At 39.0% G+C, this 21,985-nt stretch overlaps 1 protein-coding gene across 1 annotated transcript in view; it reads left to right on the top strand.

Moving 5' to 3' along the window:
* Positions 1 to 21,985, top strand: part of TYMS (thymidylate synthetase) — a 443,887-nt gene that overhangs the window by 8,285 nt on the left and 413,617 nt on the right. The window contains exon 2 of the mRNA XM_044065236.1: positions 14,746 to 14,819. Within this exon, the coding sequence (XP_043921171.1) occupies positions 14,746 to 14,819 (74 nt within the window). The remainder of the gene's footprint in view (positions 1 to 14,745; positions 14,820 to 21,985) is intronic.

Below are 21,985 nucleotides of genomic sequence, written 5' to 3'. Positions count from 1 at the left end.
TAACAGTGACACAGAAGTGATACCCTGGGTAAACCTACGATCTCCCATCCACTCATCAAGATTCCTCTTGAAGAGAGTCAATGAGGGACTCTGCCTAACCTGGACTGGGATTTTATTCCAGAGTGAAGGGAGCCTCTGGGTTATGAATCTGTCCCTCCAGCATGTCCTATTTATTTCAGTGCTAAGGTTGAAGTCTCTCGAGCGCGTAGCTCGATGGGATTTGGATTTTCTGAGGTGCAGCATGTCCATTAATTCCGGGTTGGACATGGCTTTATACGTCAGGCACAGATTGCCTCTGAACAGGCGGTATGCCACTGAGTAGAGTTGGAGTTTCTTTAACCGGGCAGCATATGGCATCTGTTTGAGCCCTTTGATCCTCTTGGTGAGGTACTTTTGGGGTCTTTCCAGTTGCTGCAGGTGTCTGGTAAGGTACATCCCAAAAGGGGCATTGTACTCAATTATGGGCCTGATGAGGGATGAGTAAAGGCACGATGACCTCCCTGATCTAGATGTGAATCCCTTCATGATTAGGTGGGCTATATAAAATGTTTTTCTAACCACTTTGGCCACGTGGTTGTCAAATGAGAGATTGCTATCCAATTGGGTCCCCAGGTCCCTAATTACTTCTGTACTTAATGGATTACCACCTATGTGGTAATTTGTGGGCACTTTGTTTTTGCCAAAGGGGATGACTATACACTTTTTGGCATTTAGCTTGAGGCCATGGCTCTGGCACCAGTTGTCTGTTTCTATGAGGCCCTTTTGGAGGATGCTTGTGTCGGCTGGAGAGTCGATTGCAGTCATTTTTAGGTAGTACGCCGATTAATATTATATACATTTTATTAGTTTTTTTAAAGAATATTACTTTGTTAAATACATAGTATATTTTTATAACTGAATTTTATTACTATGAACTTTTATCATCGTGTTTTTTATATAATTTATTTACAATTGGTTTTGGCTAATTGATTTATGAGGTATTTCTTTTCATTGTTTACTTGTATTTTAAAATGAGGACATCTAGAAAGAGTTTTACTTGTTTTATCTGATGAAGTCTATGCCTTGCAGGATGAAAACGTATGTCTACACTGTTAGCGTTTATGTTCTAAGTGTATAATAAGGTAGTGGTTTGTGCAACATCATTTGCTGTGCTCCATGAAATGTGCTTGTATTTTTGGTGTTTTTGGATCCCTTTTGCACACTGTCTCATTGGTTTGGTGTTATGTGAATAAGAAAACATTTTAATGCTTTCAGAAAACATCATCTCATAGCCATTGAAAGAAAGGCGCATTCTGTTGTTTATTGCTCCTTATCAGATTGTCTCCATGGAGACAGGAGAACCAGATATAGGGTTACTTCTACAAGTTTATTAACTTGCTAGAGGAGAGCTTTATTATATTCAGTGTTCTTTTGTATTTGCTTTCCCTTAAAACTTTGTTAATTGAAAACGCCAAGAGCCTTAATCTAGTCATTCCCCTATGCAAGAATGAGAAAAAGAACTTCATTTTTTTCTTGCATCACTCTCTTGAGATTTTTTTTTACATTGCGGGGCCTATATTTCTCAAAACTGAACAAGGAGAAAACCAGGAAAAAAAACATGGGCACCTGTTTTACTTTTAGTATCCCCATTACACTTGAAAATAACTAAAAACCTTGGCGTGCAGATGTCATGCACTATGCAAATATTACTGTTAAGAACAGAAACTGGTTTTATTTACAGTTGACTTTGCCCTTCCTCTTCCTCCTAAATGCTCTTCCAGACATTAATGACATGAAGTAGGGCATATGCTCTAGAGTCCCCTACAAGTTTAACAAAGTCCAATATTTTGTATTTGTTTCGTCATGTTTCACACGTATAGTTAATGCTATATAATCCCATATTTATTTGTCACTTTCCAAGTTGCTTGTTTTATTCCGGTTTATCTCCATCTCCCATATCCAGTCTCTGCTTCCTTTCCAACATATTCTCGATTCTTCTAGTAAACTCTCATACTTTCTTTTTCTGTCTCAAGCATTTTCTGTTGAAGCAATGGAAAGGTGTCAGTCTTTGTGGTATTTACTACGAGAAGACGAAGAAGCAGACTTTTTTTTTTTTTTTTTTTTTTTTTTGGACAGACTTTTATTTACTCCTTAACATGTTCTGCATCAAAAAAATGATTTCCTCTACGAGTGAATATTCTGAAGATAGCTGGATACGGCAATTTAAGACTCCTGCTTCTTGACATTTCCTAATTAGTGGAATAAATTTATTCCTTTTCTACCTGGTGTACAGTGAGTAATCATTTTACATAAACACACTTGTCTCCCCATTTTTAGTGCTTTGTCCTTCTGCCACAGTTTTTGTTAGAATCAACTCCCTCTGCTGGTATTATTGCATTGTTATATTAAAGGTCTAGGCTGCTCTCTTATAGCCAGGTTTGTCGCATACACATGATGTGCCCTTTCAGTTTATTCCTGCTGCGGAATACCAGTCCAGTTGCTTATTTTTGTGTTTTCATAAAATTAATAGTCTGTTCTTTATAGCTTGTCTGTTACAGCAGAAAATCTCAGGTTTTCCCTGTGTGCTCTGTCCTCTTCTATTATTTTTGGAAACAACTCTTGAGTAGTCTTATTCATTCAGCCATTTCTTCATTTCGACCTCTGATTTTTGCCGTTTCATCACTTCATCTGAATATCTCTTTTTAAAGCTTCTTCCATTTTATCCAGACTTTTGTTATTTGAGTTTAAGTACTCCATCAGTTTTCTGTTTATTTTAGTTAGCTCTGTTTTTTTTCCTCTAGGTTACTGGAAGTCATGTCTTGCACAAAAGGTGGAACTTGCACTGCTTTTTGATGAACAGCTGCAGAATTGCCAGTTAGTGTGTTTTTTCACTTTTGTGGTTTATTTTCTTTCAGGTTCTCCAAATTTCTTTTTTGCTGGCATCCAAGCAGTGCACTCACTAACCAGTTACTGAAATTTACCCAAAAAATGAGTTCACTGGCTCTTGTCTGTTTTCACACTGGGAGAGCTGAAATTGTGTAACAGCTTAATGGGCAGCCATTTTGAAAGCCCTTTTCATTAGCGTGCTCCTGTTACAACTATTTTCTCACCTAATATTTCTAACTAAGAAAATGATTATTTTGAGCTGGGACACTGAATTGAATCAACATAGTAAGGCTTTAAGTTTAAGTTTAACTCTGGTGGTTGTCTAAAAAGCAGTTTTCTAGAAAATGGAAATTGGTGTGAACCATCTGTATCTGAAGTATTGAATATTTTAACTTGAGATAAAAAAAAAATTGGAATCTTTTGAAAAGGGAAGGAATAAATTTACATAAATAGAAACTGTTTTGAACAATACATGCAGAATAATGTTCTGTAGGAGCAGGGTTGCCAGACGTTGCTATTTTGAGTGGGACTGTCCCGGGATCAACAGCCCGATCCCAGTCGCACACTGTCAAAATCCTGGTGAAACAGCCTCCGCTTTTTTTTTTTTGGCTCGTATGCCAGCATATGGGCCAGTCAAAAAAAAGGCTACTTCTGTTTAATGTGGAACTGCCTGATGTTCCGCATTGAACTGAGGGTCCACTGTGCGATTTTTTTTGGCTCATATGGGCCAATCAAAAATCACCAAACATGGAGCTATTTGTGTTTAATGCATAACTGTGATGTTGTGCATTCAAGACCTTCTTTTTTTTGTCTTCTTTTAGTGTGAAAGACCTTTTTGTCCCTACCTGGCCCATCAGAAATCTGATAAACTCTTTGTAGGAGTGAGGCTTAAGGGAAGGCAGGAATTTACCAATTTATGTAATGTTGGACTGATATATATGTGTGTGTGTGTGTGTGTGTGTGTGTGTGTGTGTGTGTGTGTATATGTGTGTGTATATATGTGTGTATATATATGTGTGTATATATGTGTGTATATATATATATATATATATATATATATATATATATATATATATCACATTATATTTTTTATAATTATGAAACTGTAAACATGTTAATATGGTTTTGTTAATGTATATTTGCCTGTGATTTAGTAAAGATACTTTGACCCAAGGCAACCAGTAATTTAATTGGTGTAATGTAATGCTCATTGCTGGTATGGTGTGTGGGCTGGTGGGGGGGGGGGGGGTAGTGCCTTAACCAGATATCTTCTCTTTGGAGGATAAGATTGGGACTGTGCCTGAAGTGCATTAGTCTCTAGTGAGGACCAAAACCCACATAGGAGGGAATTATTGAGGGGGTTGCATCACTTGCAAGAAGTGTGACGCCCATTGTATGCCCAACCCTAAGCAGGTTGCTGATGTATGTATGGGTTACAGTTCCCAAGTTATAACAGCCCTGAAAATTTAAAGTACACATTATTTTTTTCTACATTATATTATTGGTCTTTGCTGTTAACAAAATGTTTCCATTTTGTTAATGCCCTTCAACTTGATTTATCAGGAAATGTTCAGGAATCCTAGGAATGTGTGTAGGCTGTTGTGTGAATGAGTTAAATGGTCTTCAGCTTCCACAACTCTGTACAACCCCCTGTGCACATTGCTTGAACTATACTCCAGAAAAGAAATTCAGCAGTAGAAATTATTGTAGAGCATGAGTTCTTGAAAAACTGCAAATGATTTAAGTAATCACTCTGGAAAATCACCACTTGTAATTCTGTAGAAACATAAATTCAGTTAACTGAGTGCATTGAACAATCTGCTGCATTTTTAAATATTGTGTAAACAACTGGAAATTGCTCTTTTATTTGCAAAAGTGATTATAGCTGACTAACAGCAGTAAATTTGCTTCCATGTCGCAAAGAATGGTATTCAGTGTCTTCTCCAAAGATTTTTTTTTCTTTAGGCCAGATGTATGCAACCCTCTTCACTAGGACTGAAGAGTGTAGATTTTTGCAAGGCATTTCACTGGGGAAGCAGCATAGGAGAGTATCTTGACCAGTAACATAGGCACAGTGCCTGCTGTACTTTTCTGTCAGGATTTGTTTTCTGGAAACTTCGACAAATATTCTGATAATGGGAATTTAGTCTTTTTAAAATGTATGCTCTCCAAATATAAACTTAACCTCTGCAGTTTGTCTGTCTGACATGTGAACATGTTGCAAGTGCAGGTGTAAGTTTTTGGCACTTTGTACTGCATCCCGTATTTAGTGCTTACACCCCTTTGAACCAAGTTTTATAGAACTAGGGCTCACTCATCAGTAGATCAGCTGCATCTCCCTGTCAAAGTATGCTGTATGGTTTGCCTCTTAACACTTGTTGGGTACCTCAAAAGAATGGTTACTTAAATGATGTGCATTTCAACTCTTTTTTTTTTTTTTTTTTTTTTTTTTTTTTTTTTTTTTTTCCTCTGTGCAGTATGATGAGACTAAAGAGTTGAAAAAATAGGAAAAACATTTATATGACACAAGTAACACTGTCTAGGGATCTAAACCTCTTCTGCAGCATCAACAGAACCAATTGGGCTCAAGATAGTGGGCTACGTACATGCTGGTTTATAAAGTCTGTTGAACATGGAGAAACAGAGACACAGTTATAAAATATCAGGATCTGCAAGCAGAAATAAGAACAATGTGGAAGGGTGGCCTAATGGTTAAGGTGTTTGCCTTACAAACACAAGGTGCAGGGTTTGAGTCTCACAAGGGATAACTGGCTAGGCTTAAAATGGCTTGCAAGGGCAGTTAGCTTAGTACTGATCTATGAACCAAATAGTTCCAATAGTAGTAGGAGCAACAGGTCTTAAGATTTTAGACTTATTTAGATATGCTGCCAGTACATGCAACTCCATACAGACTGCAGGAGGAGTCATTACTGGGCACATTGTGGGTGCTGCGAAGAGCACTTTTGGCTGACAAAGTGAAGCCATGCTAATTTCATGAACTTTAATCGTACTTTGACACTGGAATGGGATCAGTTCCCATCATGTATTAGCAACCCAAGGGATTTGGAGAAATTATGAGAGACTGGTATATTTAGCAGAGGATACTGTGCTATGAAGCAGACTCCATATCCCCATATAACAAAGTTCATCCGTGTTCATTTTCAGGCGCAGCTTATCTTTGGATAGAAAACAAAATTTACCCCAGGGCTGTCCCCTGTACTAATGTTCAGATGCAGCTCCTAAATACTTTATCCCATGCATGGGTCCCCACAAATTATTTGTGATACGATCCCAGTTATTCTCACTAGGGGTAACATGTAATTTTGGCCATGGGATGGGTAATGGCAGTCTCTAACAAAATGGAAAATGGGATACGTTATTTAGAGCACAGAATGGGAAATTAGCTGGGCTTAAAATGGCCTGCAAGGGCAGCTAGCCTAATACTTGTGTCCAATCCAAAGCTCTCCATGGGGTAGTGGTAGATATTTGAGAACATTTCCATCAAGCTAGATTGCCACATTTGGTTTCATCATGGTACATGAACAATCTAAATTCCACTTCAGAAGTGTCATTTTATACTCTGCCTTTTACTGGTGCATTTATAGCGAGGTCTTTTCAGTACTGCAGTTGTGTAATTTTCAGTTTACTTTTTATCATGTTGCATAATTTAGTGCTTGTGGTAAACAGATAATTTTGTTTCACAGCCATCCGTTTGTCCTTAGGTTCATAGGTTGGTACTAGGCTATCGGCCCTAGGGCCTATACAAGCCTAGCCATAACAATTCCCTGGCTATTTCTTCCCACATTATTTACTTTCCTGGACCCCTGTCTAGCAGGGCGACTGACGTGATCCCTGGGGTGAATTTCCTTTCTCCCATCCAATCGTCAAGGTTCCTCTTGAAGAGGTCCAAAGAGGCACTCTGCTTGACATGTATGGGCAATCCATTCGAGTCTGGAGAGTCTCTGGGTCAGGAACCTATCCCTCCAGCATGTTTTGTTTATTGTGATGACAAGGTTTAGATCCCTGGAGCGTGTAGCTCTGAGGGATTGGGATTTCTTTAAGTGTAGCATGTCCAACAGCTCTGGGTTTGACATGGCCTTGTATGTTAAGCAGAGATCGCCTCTGAGTAGACGATATGCGACAGAGTATAGCTGGAGTTTTTAAGGCGGTCAGCGTAGGGCATCTGCTTTAGGCCTGTGATTCTTTTAGTGAGGTATTTCTGAGGCCTTTCCAGTTGTTGCAGATGTCTTGCCTGCACTGCTACTTTGTATGATGTGAACTCTCCTGTTTGACTTTGTAACATAACCTATTAACTTAATTTGACAAAATGTTCTGTGTACAGCTATCTTTCCATTAGTCGCTCCTTTTGATTTAACTTTATAGATCTGGGGAAAAAGGTTTTGTTTTTCTCCTTGCTTATGGAATGAAAAAGAACATTTAGGTATACAGTTTAGATGTTCCTGTCTGATGGTTTGTGGGATGAGGATGCCAACTGTTTTCCCACCCCTTGAAACGTTGGCCTTCTAACACTTCCGTTGAAATATATGGGTCTTCTGAGCTTCATTCTTTCTCTCCTTTTCCATTTTATCTATTTCAAGGTTGTGGGGAAGATGAAGTCCATTCTAGCCTTCAGAAGGTACAGAGCAGGGAAACTTACCAATCTATTTTAGATTACATAGGTTTACTTATTTGAGCACACTTACAAAGTGGAGGCTTTCCACTTCAGGTGTGGCATATGTTTTGGATGTGGAAGGGAGCTACATTTTGTAAAAACCCTCATGGGCACAGGTTGGGCATGAAAATTCAGTGCAGAAGGCATACTTGGTAAACATACATGATTTAAGATTCTGTGGTCCTGTGTTGCTGACTGGTGTATATTCCGTAGTGTTGCCTTCACCTACTTTTTTGCCTTTATTTTAGGGTACTTTCCTCCCAAAGAACTATGCCTTACTGACTTCTTCAGGCTCATTATCTGTTGTATCTTTTCCCATTTTTGCACATGAGGTCGGGGTGTCACTTCAACACTGACAATCATCTAGAGCCAATGTTCACACTGTGAGTGGCTAGCCCTACTGCGGCTGTTCTTCCTTACCACACACAGATATATGTGGCCAATTCAGTGTGTCCAATCCGCTTAATGCATGTCTTTGGAATGTGGGAGGAAACCAAAAGAAACCCACTCAAATACAGGGAGGGAATGCAAAAACTGCACCAGAGGGTCCCCAGCCGAGAACTGAACTGGAGAACTTCCTGTTGTGAGGCAACAATGCTATCCACTGTGCCATGCATTCTTCTCGTTTTTATGTAACAGATTTGCAGCTTCTCTATTCAAGTGTATGGCCTCACCTTTTGTTGCACAACTAGTTTTTCAGTGTGATGTTATATTGTATTGGCTTATGTGCAGTGCATGTAATCCTACACTGTAGTTGGCTAGTACTTCCCTTGATCATTTTAAGAAGTGTGTTTCAAGACTTCTTGTCTGGTCTGTAGCTGTTTAGCAACATACAGTGTAAGATTACATGCATAGCCTATCTGCTCTCTTGAGTCCATTTCCCTGAAAGGTTAGCCAGCAGCCACATCCCCTCATTTCTAGCATTAACGTAACCTTTATCTCCTCTAGTTTCAACTTAACCCCAACTCCTTGTCCACCCCCCCCCCCAAAAAAAAAATTCCTAACCAGGATTTCTCCCTGCATTACCCTAGCCTGAGATCCCCCTTCGGGGATCATTTTTATATCTCTCCTGCCACTAAATGTCTGGCCACCAGGTGGCACTATACTCTTAGCTTTCTCTCTTTTTTTTTTTTTTTTTTTTTTTTTTTCCAAATAGACTTATTAGCTTTTACATAACACAACTTGAAGAATAAAACTGCAGTTCAATAATCATGTGAACAAAACCACATAGTAAAATACAACTAACAATACAACTAATATAAGAACTATTTACAAACAGTACAAAATGCTGCAATACTCTAAAATAAATCGGCCTATATAACACTATTAAATGAAAAATTGAGTACTTAATTATTAATTGATGGGTAATTAAACAGTATGCAATGAAAGAGGGTAATCAAGAGGCTAAGATATCTATAGCAAGTGCAGTAGATAGAAGAAATAGAAGACTATTACACATATTGATCCCTTGAGACCAAGCAAATAGGACCAACTAAAGATATCGCCGTGACCCAACAACCACGTAACAAAAAATTCTTAGTAAAGTTATACTCTTAGCTTTCTGCCCTATTTATCCTTTTCTCCTCATTACCTGCTTCCTATTTGTGTGCCCAGCCCTTTTCTGCTTACTAACCTCTCTTTAATTAGTGTCCCTCCTAGATTTTATTTCACTCTGCACTCCTGACATCCCAAATAAATCCCTGCAAGCTTTTATACTTTACTCCACAACTCTGCAAACTTCCTTCTGAATTCTCACTCTTACTGATTGACATTTCTTCTACTACATGGCTCTACCCACTCCGCTCACCTACCCCCAAATTCCACCCACCCCCAGTGCTTTATACCTCACAGGACACCCCCCTTCCCCTAATTATCCAATTACCTCATTACATTCCCCTGAACAGTAGATGCATGCACACACCCATACGCTCATTACTCTTCATATTACTTGCCCTACTAAACTCTCCTATCTAGCTCATCAACCCTATTTCTAATCTCGCACTATCCTCCTTCCTACCATGCCTTCATCACACCAGCCTAAACTTACAAACCTGCTCCACTTTCTTGCTGCAACAGACCTACTACTCCTACTATTTATGCTTACCTGGTATGAAAACTTACTTCACTGGATCCTTCCATCTACTAAAACAAACATCACCTTTCAATCAACCTGCTGCCCACAGCCATGCTAACATCAGCTCTACCTCAACCTACCTTTCCCCAAAGTATCATAGGCTAGCCCATATTACTTTCCAACAAGCCAGAAACTCACAATATATTCTCTGAAAACTCCTTGAGCTCATCTACTTTTCAACAACACCCTCCATTTCACGGTGATATTCTTCCCAACCCAGGGCCTAACAACCCTACTAAATTCCCACCAGCCCCATCCTACCACCCAAATTACCCTTGCCAAAACTGAACAACTCCCTACTCATAGCTCATCTTAACATACAGAGCTTAAACAATAAAATTTGCCAACTTCATGCTCTACTTGACATACATTCCTTTGATGTCCTTTGTTCCTGGCTTAAGCCAGGTTTCTGTTAGACAAAGGACAGTGAAGTCATCCCACCAGGTTATAATATAATAAGATTCGACCGTGTAACCAAAAAGGATGGAGGGGTAGCAATTCTGTATAAATCTGAGCTCAGTGTGTCTGCATTAGACTTGCAGATACCTTTAGATAATAATGTAGAAATCCACTTCAGCTCAATACCAGCAAATCTATTTATTTACATAATTCGTTCCTACCTACCTCCAGGCAAGAACATAAACACCCTTGAAAATGTCCTCTGCTGGCTCTCTTCTTCCCTCCCTCAAGAAACCATAGTACTTGGTGACTTCAATATAGGCTGGAATTGCTATACCTCTAACAAACCTTCAGTCCATATAAACCTGTATGGCTTCTCTCAAATTATCACCACCCCAACCAGAATCCATAAATCCAGTAGCAAAGAGAGTACCTTAGATTGGTTCCTCGTAATCCATACCCTTCCAGATGATATTAGCGACCACTTCCTTACTTGTATAATTAGGCAAAAACCACCTTCCCTAACCAAACCATCCTTAAAACTACACGAAACAAAAAAAACTTTTAAATGCTGTAAGTTTCCAAGCTGAGCTACAAACCTTTGACTGGTCTCCCTTAAAACAACTCTCCCTTGAGGAAGCAGTATCCTATTTTAACTCCAAAGTCTTACAAATACTGGAATACCATGCCCCTAGTCGATCCATAAGAACCAGAAGTAAAGCTGCACCACTGCTCTCTAAAGAGACAAGACACACAATCCTATTAAGAAATAAGATCTGGTCTAAATGGATAAACACTAAAAACCCAACTGATCACCAGAACTACAAACACTGTAGAAATGCCACAGAAAATCAATACTCTTTTTGATTTAAAAAAAAAAAACTACTACTTTAAACTCCAAGACAAGCATCAACAAACCCCACAAACTTTCTGGTCTGCTATTAAGACTTTTACACCCAGGCCACTCCAAGACTCCAACCCCTTCAGGTCTCTCCTTAAGCACTCCTATGGATATTGCTGACACCTTCAGTACCTTCTTTACAGAAACTGTACAATCTCTTGCTAATTCCTTACCCCCTGTCAGCTCAACCCTCATTTCCCATGATTAGCAAACCCCCCTACCTTTCAATTAAATACAGTCCCTACATCTCTCCTCTTTACCCTACTGACTAAACTTAAACCATGTACCCCATCAGCTGATCATCTACCAGCTAAATACCTTCAAATCGCAGCTAAAGTACTTTCCTATCCTATTTCCATACTAATCAACAGAACCATTACTGAAGGTTCCATCCCATCTCCCTGAAAAATCTCTCGCATAATTCCATTTCATAAGGGTGGTAACTCAACCGAAATACCCAACTTTCACCCCATAGCCCAACTCTCCCCCTAGCCAAAATTAATGGAAAAAAACGCCAGCTACTTGATCACCTTCTCCAAAATGACCTGCCAGACTGTCAGCATGGTTTTAGGCCTTTCCATAGTATTACTACTGCCCTACTATCCTGACTGCATCAGCAAGCATCGTAACAGGCTCTTCACCGCACTCTTCGTAGACCTATCAAACGCCTTTGATATGGTGAACCATCAGTTACTACTAGACATACTAAAACAACTCTCGCTCAACTCGCATGCATTACAATGGTTCAAGTCCTACTTAGAAAATGGACAGCAAGCTGTCCTCTGGGACAATAACCTTTCCACTCATCTTCCTATTATTCCTTGGGGTCCCACAAGGCTCCATCCTGGGACCTCTCCTTTTCTCTATTTTCAATGATCTAAAACTAAATATTCCTCAAGCCACCTGCATACAATATGCAGGTGATTCCACACTAGTGTGTTCTGCCACCTGCTGAGCTCCAAACCACTACCCAGACCGTATTTAACTCTGTTGAAAAATGGTTCTTGCAATGTTGCCTCCTACTAAAAAAAAAAAAAAAAAAATTACTATTTATTTAGTCTCACAAAGTCCCCCCTATTATTGCAAATGGTACTGTAATTTTGCCACCACCCAACCAACTTTTAGGCATTAACAATAAAAAAAAAACTTTGACACGCACATTAGCACTACTATTAAAAAACTGTTAACAGAAAACTTGGCTCACTATATAGGATAAAATCCTTCCTTACCCCTGAAGCCAGAACCACCATCGTCCATACCCACCTGATCTCTACCCTCCTGTATGCTTCATCTATTTATACTAATCTTTCCAAATCTAACCTAAACAAACTGGCAACTTCCTATAACAACATTGCCAGATTTGCCATGGGCTCACCAAATAAAACCCATCACTGTATAAATCCCAAACAGCTAGGATGGCTAGAACTCCAAAACCAACTACTATTTCAACAACTTACTATCACCCATAAGATACTCTTTCATACCAACAATACTCCTATTCTCAGTAGCATAATATCTCTATATAGAAATCTTACTTCCTTTCGTTCGGCAAATAAAATTACAAGTAACCATCCAGAAATCCTATAATAAAGCAGGAGACTCCCTCTTCTCTGATTCCGTGGGGAAGATTTGGAACAGACTCCCCAGTAACCTACAATTACTTTCATCATTAACACTCTTCAAGCACCAACTAAATTTACTCCCTAAAGCACAATAGCTATGCCCATGTACTAACCCTGATTAACAAATTGTATAGTGTTCTGCTTTTTTTTTCCCCTTCCAACAACCCCATAGTGAGTTGATAAAGCCTCCTCCTCCATTAATATTATAGTTTTCTCTTTTTCTATGAAACTTACCATGGTACATTTTTGGAACCGTTCTCCTGCTCCTGGTACTTGCATTGTCAGTTTTGTATATATACCAACTATGTTGTTATATAAGTGTACATTTCTGAGCAGGCATAATAAACAACTAGTCTTTCATCTCAGATATATGCTTCTAGAACTACTGTATTGCCAAACCTGCACATGTTTTTCTTTTGATGTAGTTTATACTATTTCTACTTTCTACAGCAATATTGTATTTAATCATTTTTAGCATTATGTGCCTTTACTGCTTTGATGCTAGTTTCTACCATGTTAGCCTACAGCATTACTGTATTAGTATATTCAACATTTATTAGTTTGTTGCTTTATTGCTTTTGATTCCTGTTGCATTAGTTTAATCTTGGAGCTTTTCTCCCTGGGCCTCTACTGAAAATGGACATGTATCCAGTTAGACTAGCCTGGTCAACAAATGTAAAATAAATATTTTTATAACCCAGCATTATGATCAAACATTGAGATGCTCAGCTGCCTTTTAAGACACCTTCCACACTGAATGGAACATTCATTTTTGGAACAGAGCTGCATGATGTAAATTGGGTTGATGATGAAAAGGTGCCTCTTGGAATGTGCTGCCTCATCTGGCCAGACAACCTTGTTGTCCTTGCCTGTGGCCCCTTCCCTGATTCCCCCACCTTTATAAAGGTTGAAAGGTTAGGGCTGCCTTGATCATAACTTGTTATGGGAGCATTTTGAAATTCTGGCCTTGTTGTATCCATGTTAGTATTAAATGCACATTTTACAGGTAGACAATTGTGCCTTTTTCAGATGCAACTTCCTCAAGATCCTTTTCTTCACAAGAGGAGGTTCATCAGCACTCGAGTCATCTTCACATTTCACTATTGACAGAGGGGAGACAGTATGACTATTAAACACCTCCTGCCCTGCTTTCTGCTGAGTCTATTGCAAGGTTTGCAGTGTCGTCTTCCTGCTGGTACCACTAGCAATGAAAATGTGTAGTAATGGTCCAAAAGTGTGTTCTGTTCAACTGAAACCATCGTGGCATAAAATGGGAACTACATACAAGCCAATACAATATACCATTACACATTGAGAGAGATGGGAAATGGCAAATTCACCCCTGTCTTGTCTGTGTCCCTTATGGACAGGGGCAGCATGTAGATGCCCTAAGGCACAGGCATATACCAAAGCAGTTTTCCTTGGGCATTGATAACTGGGGAAAACTAGGGCATGAATGGCTAGGCTTAAAAAGGCCCTTGGGTCGTTAACCTAGTACCCTTCTATGGTAGTGAAATGTTTAAAATTGAAATATGTGGTTTTGTTAGTGAAGAGTGGCGGGTTTGTGATCCTTCCAAGAATATTACTAAAAATGAAACCCTTTCTATAAAGTGGGTGTAGGATAGTGGTTTACATGTAGGCATATGTAAATAGAGCAGAAACGTCAACTGTTTTCCTTTTTGCAGAATATGGTTTAAAATTTGAATTGCTATGTTTTAAGAACATGGCATGGGGATCCTACTGCCTCCACTGTGGGGAAATATAGTATGGTGGAGCAATACGGATGGGGATAAATGGAAGATAAAGTAATTGGAACAACATGGAGGGTTCTATGCAGTGACACTCAAGAATGAAAGGCATCATGTTTGTCTAACAACAATCTGGACCTCTTTATCAGCTTTAAGACCATGAAATAATTGAATTTGTCTTGAAGCAGATTGCTTGTTATTTCTCTCTTGCATTTTCTATCTGAGTACCATTCAGCAGCAGATGCATGGTTCAGATGTGCACTTTTTTGGCTGACCTTAAAGATGTAGTTAATGTAAATTTAAAAAAAGTGAATGGTGTAGGAATATGATGTGGTTGAAGGGCATCGTGTCAGTTCATGTTCTAGTGCAACAGTTTTGAATCCTATATATTTTTTCTTTGGTAGATCAGTTCCCGTTGTTGACAACTAAGAAGGTATTCTGGAAGGGTATCCTGGAAGAGCTGTTGTGGTTTATCAAGGTAATGCTGCTTAAATGTTGTACTTTTATGCTACCTGAACTGTCCAAGTTTGTTAGCACATTTCATGTAACTGTACTTGGAAAGCTAATAGAAATATGGCATTCTTGTGATATGTTCAGTCATTTTGTTTTGTAATGTAAATGTTGAGTTCATCACTCTAACTTTCTGTGGCTGTTGCGCAGGTAAAGAGGAGAGATGAGAGATGTTAGTCCAGAAAGGAGCAGTAAATGCTGCTGTGCTCATAAGTTTTTTTTAGCTAGCAAAAGTGGGTCTGTTTTTCAGAAATTGTTAAAGAAACTTCAAACATGTCTTCCATCTGTTACCTGGGACAGGAGTAATTTTATTGGGTTTAATGCAGGTTTTTGTCCCTCTCTGTATGTCTTTTTGGTAAAGTGTTTTTTTTTTTTTCATTTTCAAGAGTTGGAACTGAAGTATGGATGTAAGCCAACTTGAGGTCACAGGCAACATTACTATAATATACACTTACTACAACTGCAGGTAGCTGAAGTCCAAAAAAAAAATTTGTCTTCTAGAAGAAGCCGGAAAAACAGGATAGCTGTTGACACGTATACCACCACACAGTTTTGCTCAGTCCATCATAAACTTTGATTCTCTGGTAATGCTCAGAGCATTACAGTATGTCAAGAATGCCGTTCCTCTCTTTCATACTGTATTCAAAAACACATGTTGATGCAAAACTTGAACTATGCTCAACTGAATTGGAACAATCCACTTCAGAGGTTTAATATCTCTTTTCGAGGGTGCAGTGATAAAGCACATATATTATGCTACAGAGGTGTCTAGGTTTAGTAATTTAATTACTAAACCCACAGACCTCTGTATCATAATATGAGAATTGCTGCACCCTTGTAGAGAGGTACAAGCATAAAACTAGACTGCAGTTTTTGCTTCTACAGTAAAGCCAAAAGTGATTTTTTGCAATCTGGCTATCTGCAGTTGTAGACGGTGTATAACAGTAATGTTATCCAGGATCTTTTGGTCCACTGCTTACAACAGTATTTCATTAAAACCTTAAAATGATTCTGTAGGCACAGAGATTGTGTTGTCACCACAGAATTCTGATTTAGATTCTGATCACATTAAGATTTTGAGGACTTCAGTAATTTTGAGTGATTCTTTACCTGAAACTATTCCCAGACTCTCATCCGTGGAAAAAGTGATGTTTCTCAGTCCCTCGGAGAGCATTATGTTTTACTGCTGGAATTTCCAGAGCCTACTCTTAATCTTCCTGTTCAGTCTGGAGACCGTTTGTCATAGCCTACGGTCTGTCAGCCTGATGCACCCAAAAAGGCAAATAGACTGTACAAAGTGCCTCAGTGCCAAGTATTTTTTTTTTTTTTATGCATCCATCCCAGATCAGATCCAACAGTTTATTGCCTTAGTGAATTCACCTTCTTCTAAAAATTTTGTTAACACTAAGTTCATAGCTGAATACTAGGCTAACTGTCGGACATTTTAAATCTAGCCAGTAACCTGAGAGAAGAATCAAACCACATGCATTTTGTGTGCAAGAGGTGTAGATCTCAACCATTGTGGCAAACTCGCTCCCCCTTACAAGGCTACCTGCCTTTGTGGGCCATTTTAATCCTAGCCAATTTCTCCTTAAAAGGTGAGAATCAAATCCTTTACTTTGTGTTTTTGAGGTAAAACCCCTTCACAGTTGTACCAAACTAATCCATATCTCTTTGTCAGTGGTGGGTTTGCTTTTGATAGTGTCTTTAAGTGGTTGTATTATGTCTACTCTTGTTTTAGAATTTAACTGTCACGCTCCTATGCTGAAGTTTATGCTTGTCTTTTGTGAGGAATGAGAAATATTTTGCATCCATTTCCTCTTGAGAAGAAGGATGTCTTCTGTCTCAAGTGATTATCCACTCTTTGAAATGTGCTCATGATTATGCTGATACCTCCTCCAGAACTGTTACAAGGTTTGCCAGGCTGTCCCCCCCCCCCCCTCGAATTTGAATTCTCCCTTGGATAGACTTCTAGTTTTTGGGCCTTCTGCTGCAAAGGTCATTAAGAAGTTATGGAGGCAAGATGATTCAAGGGAGCTCAGATTTTTCACCTCTCCTTTTCCAAGTTTGCTCCTCCCACTCCTTTAACAGTCCCAGCAGACTTTTTTTTGTAGTAGCCGACAAAAGAACCACCAGCATCTATTTAATGCTAGTGTTTCTCTGGTGCAGTATTTATGCGACTTACTGTCCTGTCGGCCATTTTAGTATGTCTGCCCATGGATGACCCCCCCCCAATTCAACCTCATGTGAAAATGTTTTTGAAAGGGTGTTTCATAAGAAGCCTCTTGGGAAATGGATGGCTTCTGCTTGGATCTTGTGTTGGAAAAAAACTCTGCGATATATTTGAACCAGCTCAGGCTGACCTGAGGTTCTTAATATGGAACATATTATTGCTCATTGCTCTAACCTCTGCAACAAGAGTTTGAGTTGCAAACTCTTACGATGGACCAACCTAATTTTCCATAGACTGGTTTTTCCTTAAGATCTGATTCTTAAGTGGTATTTAAGTTTACCTTAAGCCAAAACTATCCATCTCCTTGTATTCTTTCCAGAATTTAAAAATTATGGGAGAGGATATTTCATACCTTGGATGCCCAGACAACTAGGGTATTCTATCTTTCAGAATTTTTGATCGGCTCATTTCTTGTGAAGGTAAGAAAAAAGGGCAACCAGTGTCAATAGACCTTTTTTTAAAATGGCCGTCATATGCTATTACTTTGTTATACCCACCACACTGGGAAAAAAATCTGGCATGGTTAAGGCTTGATCTACACAGGTCTTGGCCTCATCTGTTCCTTTTTGGAAAGAGTTGGATGCCAGAATTGTATTCTTGAAAAAGCAACTTGGTCCTGTGTATACACTTTTACAAAGCAGTTCGTTATCCAGGTCTAGGATAGGCATTGTTTGTACATTTTTCTAGGACTTTTGGACTCCTCACAGTCCTTTAAAGCTGTAATAGTCTAGTCATAATCCTGAGGTTTACTTGATCACTGATCAGTATGATGAACATAAAACAGCTGCAAGTAAACTAATAGTACTGTAGTAGCAGATTCAGATATCATTGCTGGGATAGTTGCTCCATCGATACCCCTGACTTTTTTGTATTTATTGTAATATTTTTATGCGAGGACTATAGAGGCATTGCCCTCCAGGGCTTTAGCCTTCCCTCTCTGTTGGCATGAAAGCTGTAAAGGGCTTGACGCCCAAACCTGAGTTTGAGCTGACTAACAGTTTGGTTACATGGAGGGAGCTCTGAAAGTTTTTGAAGCAGGTCAGCTTTTGTATCTCATTCAAAGATATTGCCCATATAGCTTAGGATACTTCATCAGTAATCATTTGAAAATCTACAGTTATACTAGGTTTGCTTGCAGCTGTACATTAAGACTTAGATTTGTCTTAAAAAAAAAAAAAAAAAATAGTACGTGATTACAGTTAATTGCCTGTAAAGCACTGTAATACATTGCTGGCTTATTATGAAATAAGACATGAAAATGTTCCATTGTGTGGTCCTGTTAGAAGTGTTTTTGGAAGCAAACATCAGAATCAGAAAAAGTTTGCAGTGTGTTGCTAAATGGATAGCAATCAAACTTCAGAAGCTATATCGGGCAAGTTTCTGTAATTAGTGAATGTGTCAGCAAATGGAATTTATCAAAATAGTCAGGGATCCAGTGGAAACTGGACTATTCCAGTTGTCTTCATTGGATTAAATCCAAATGCAGTTCATATCCTAATATACATCAGAGTTGAAGAAATTTAAAACTGACTAAAGATTGAAATGGGAGAAGATTCCAGTCTACTAAAACTTGCAAACAAACTCAAAAGCATCCAGGGGTGCAGAAGTACTCTGCATTTAATTAAAACAAAAACCGCTGCAGCACAGGAATGCCATATCCAAGACAAGACTACCCACATGGTGGATAGCCGGGAAAAGTGCACAGAAAATTACAATAGAATCTTTTGCAAATGGAAGGACATGTCCATAAAGATATCATGACAAGCTGGCAGTAAACTTCAGTTTTAACCAAATTCTTATTCGTAAGCATATTCAGACATGCCTAGAAATTGCTTGGTTCAGTATGGACTAATATCTGTTAAGGTTTATTTGCTTGTTGATTCTGTGCAAAAGATAGTTTTAATGTTTCTCCACCGAGAACTGTTTTGTTGGTACTTGTCATTCTTAATGATGTCCAAAAAAAAAATTCTTGTGGCATCTCATAAGTGGGTGAGTGTTAAGACGCTCCTAATCCTGATTTTGTAGGTGTTGAGGATTATGAATCCCTGACTGATTTTTCTTACAATGCTTTTGTTAAATTAATGTTCAGAAACTGTTCATGATAGGTTGAGTAATGTTGGTGGATCTCAGTAAGGCGAGCCTCTGATTTAAAAATGCAGTGAAATTTACCCTAATATTCACAAGTGAGTGCAGTCTGTGTGGAGTGTACATGTCCTCCCCGCGGTGGAGTGGGTGTTTGAAAGACATGCGTTGAATGGGCGTGCCTTTGAGGGTTGGGCGTCGGGGTGGCAACTCGACACCATAAAAACCAACTGCCAATCATTAGCGGACCAGCGTTCTGCTGTGGCGACCCCATAACCGGGAAAAGCCGAAAGACACAACAACATTCACAAGTGTGTACTTTTCTGTCTAATGTTGCACCTTCTCACCTTTCTGCCCCACTGCTTCACCACCTCGCATCACACCATTGGGTGGGGGGTCTCTTGTTTTAAGTTTGGGCGTTCATGCATCTACATTTTTTTTACAGAAAATCTTTCACAACTCACACATGACAGTGAAACTTCACCTCCAAGCTATAAACTTGAACTGTGTCCTATAAAAACAATGCCCACATGCATTATGGCATTCACCAGAAACTGTTTTGTATATGCCCTGGATATAGTACTCTTTTGCTAGAGAAAAAAAACAGCCCACACCATTTCAAATAGTGTATATTTTACTATTTTGTAACTTTGATTCAAACATCCCTCCTCTTTATAGCTTATTTACAATTTTTAAAATATGTCCCAACAGAGCTGCCTAGGTAGAGCCTCTCTTATTACTCCTACTTTTCCTTTGTCCTTTCCTGCAGCCTTCCATTTAAGCCTCGCATGTTGGGTAGGCTTTGCCAGTTTCTTGCACTGCTTTCCTTTGCATTTTATTTTACTCCATGTTCTCTTGTTCCCAGAGACCCCATTTTAGTTTGGACTCTGTGCTTTTATAACTTGTTTGATGCTGGGTCCCACTTTTTCATTGGCTTAATCACCAAAGTTTCTGTCCAACAGAAGATGTTTCTGAGATAGAAATGAAATGCTTAACAGCACCTTTTTCTTTCAAGTCTGGTTGTTAAAGTCAGGAGTGCAGAGTAGGCTGCTGTGGTGCCACAGAGGGATAAAGTCAAAACTAGTGCCTAGCCAACAAAGGTTAGACTAGCAGGTAATAGAGCAGTAGGAGGGGGAAAACAGTGCCAGTCCTGAGTGGGAAGGTGCTTAGCCCCCAGGATGCCCTTAGTATCCATGACCAGCCCCAGCAATACTGAAGTATGTCGAGGGTGCAAGAGGTTAGCTGATAAATCCAGACTGGACGTGGGCACTGGTGCATACCGGTCTGGCACAGGCTTTGTATAAGGTAAAGACTAGTAACTTCTGCTCTTTGAATGTACTAAAGTCAGTTATTCTACTTTTATCTCCTGTATCACCTTGCAGGCTGAGATCTCTACCAGCAAAGTGGTCTCTAGTAAATTCATACAATTGAGCAAAATATGTTGAGGTCATTATCAGCAGAATGACTATTTTTACTGCAGTTTTAAAAGGGAAAGATGTTTTAAAAAAAAACTAGATAACCTGCTGTTACAAGTGAACTGATACATCCATTATGATATGCTGTTTGCTAGTGCAGCTTGTTTGGTTGGAAAAGCAGAGACTGTACTGATCAAAGAAACTTCTCTAATCAGTTGAGCACATTGAGTGAGTTTGGGTGTGGAAATGAACACCATATCTTGCCTTTTATTTACAAAAAGGCAGAGTGAGGTAGTGAAATCTGTGCTAATGAAGTAATTGATGTAAAAAGTTTTTCACTTCCCCCAGGCAACCTTGAAAATCTTGTGACCTCTTCCCCTTGGCTCCTCTGGCAGCATTTTTCAAAGTGTTGTCATTTACTTCATGAAACCCACTTTTAGTTCTTGTATTGTATTTTCCATATTTTAATTCCTCCCGATCTCTGTAGAGAGTTAAGTACAGTTGGACTGTAAGGTGTGTGTGCCTTGTGAATATCATTCTTCCTGGTCTATTTGGTAAAGCCATTGTGAATGCTGCTGTCTGTCATCTTTTAGCTATTTCTCTTATCTTCTTTTATAAGAAGATACAGGAGCTGCCTTACTGCTGGGTACTTTATCTTTAAAACTGTTTTGTGGCTAAAGACTTTGATTAGGTTTAATATTTTCCTGTACCAGGCCATCAGGGTCTGTTTTCCTGTAACATCGAAATGAAAGGCCGAAAACTTGCATTGCTGAGTGCACAATAATGAAACACCCAGAATTGCATCCCCTCCCTCTTTACAGGACCAATGTTAACACGTTTTCTTAGGTACAGAGATGTGACCTTCAGGATTTGGTATTTTCTGATAATTTTTGGCTTTCAGCGATGCACGTTTCAGACCTTCTGTCTCAACATTATTGCTGGCTTTGTGTAAGTAAACTGTTGTATTATTTTCCTTTGAAACAATTACAACGTGGAGAAGCTTGAAAAACAGTGTATTTTTGGTGTTTTGATGGAAAGTAGCAAACTACTGCTAAACCTTTTTTTTTTTTTTTTTTTTCTTCTAGTTGTGGTAGCTTTTAAAGATGCAGCTTTAGTGAATTATCACTTGTGACATAAACGTTTTTAGAAATCGAGCCATACTAACAAGTTCACATAAACATTGTACATTATGTATATTGTTACAAATCCTGTTATTTTGGCAACATTACACAAATTATTCAGTTCCTGCTTTCTCTTAAACCTCATTCCTCCAACATTTTTCAGCATGCACTGTTCCCACAGTTTCCATTTTTTCCTATGTAATTTTCTCCTACCCTTTAAGATTTCCCACCTTCTGTTTTATCTCTAATATTCACTGTTTCAAGTAGTTGTATTGACTGCTTT

Source organism: Protopterus annectens, chromosome 3.part0, assembly GCF_019279795.1.
Source record: "Protopterus annectens isolate FY-2018-M chromosome 3.part0, PAN1.0, whole genome shotgun sequence".
NCBI classification, from domain to species: Eukaryota; Metazoa; Chordata; order Ceratodontiformes; family Protopteridae; genus Protopterus; species Protopterus annectens.
The sequence above is the reverse complement of the archived record's forward strand: the minus strand, read 5'-3'. Positions and strand labels throughout refer to the sequence as shown.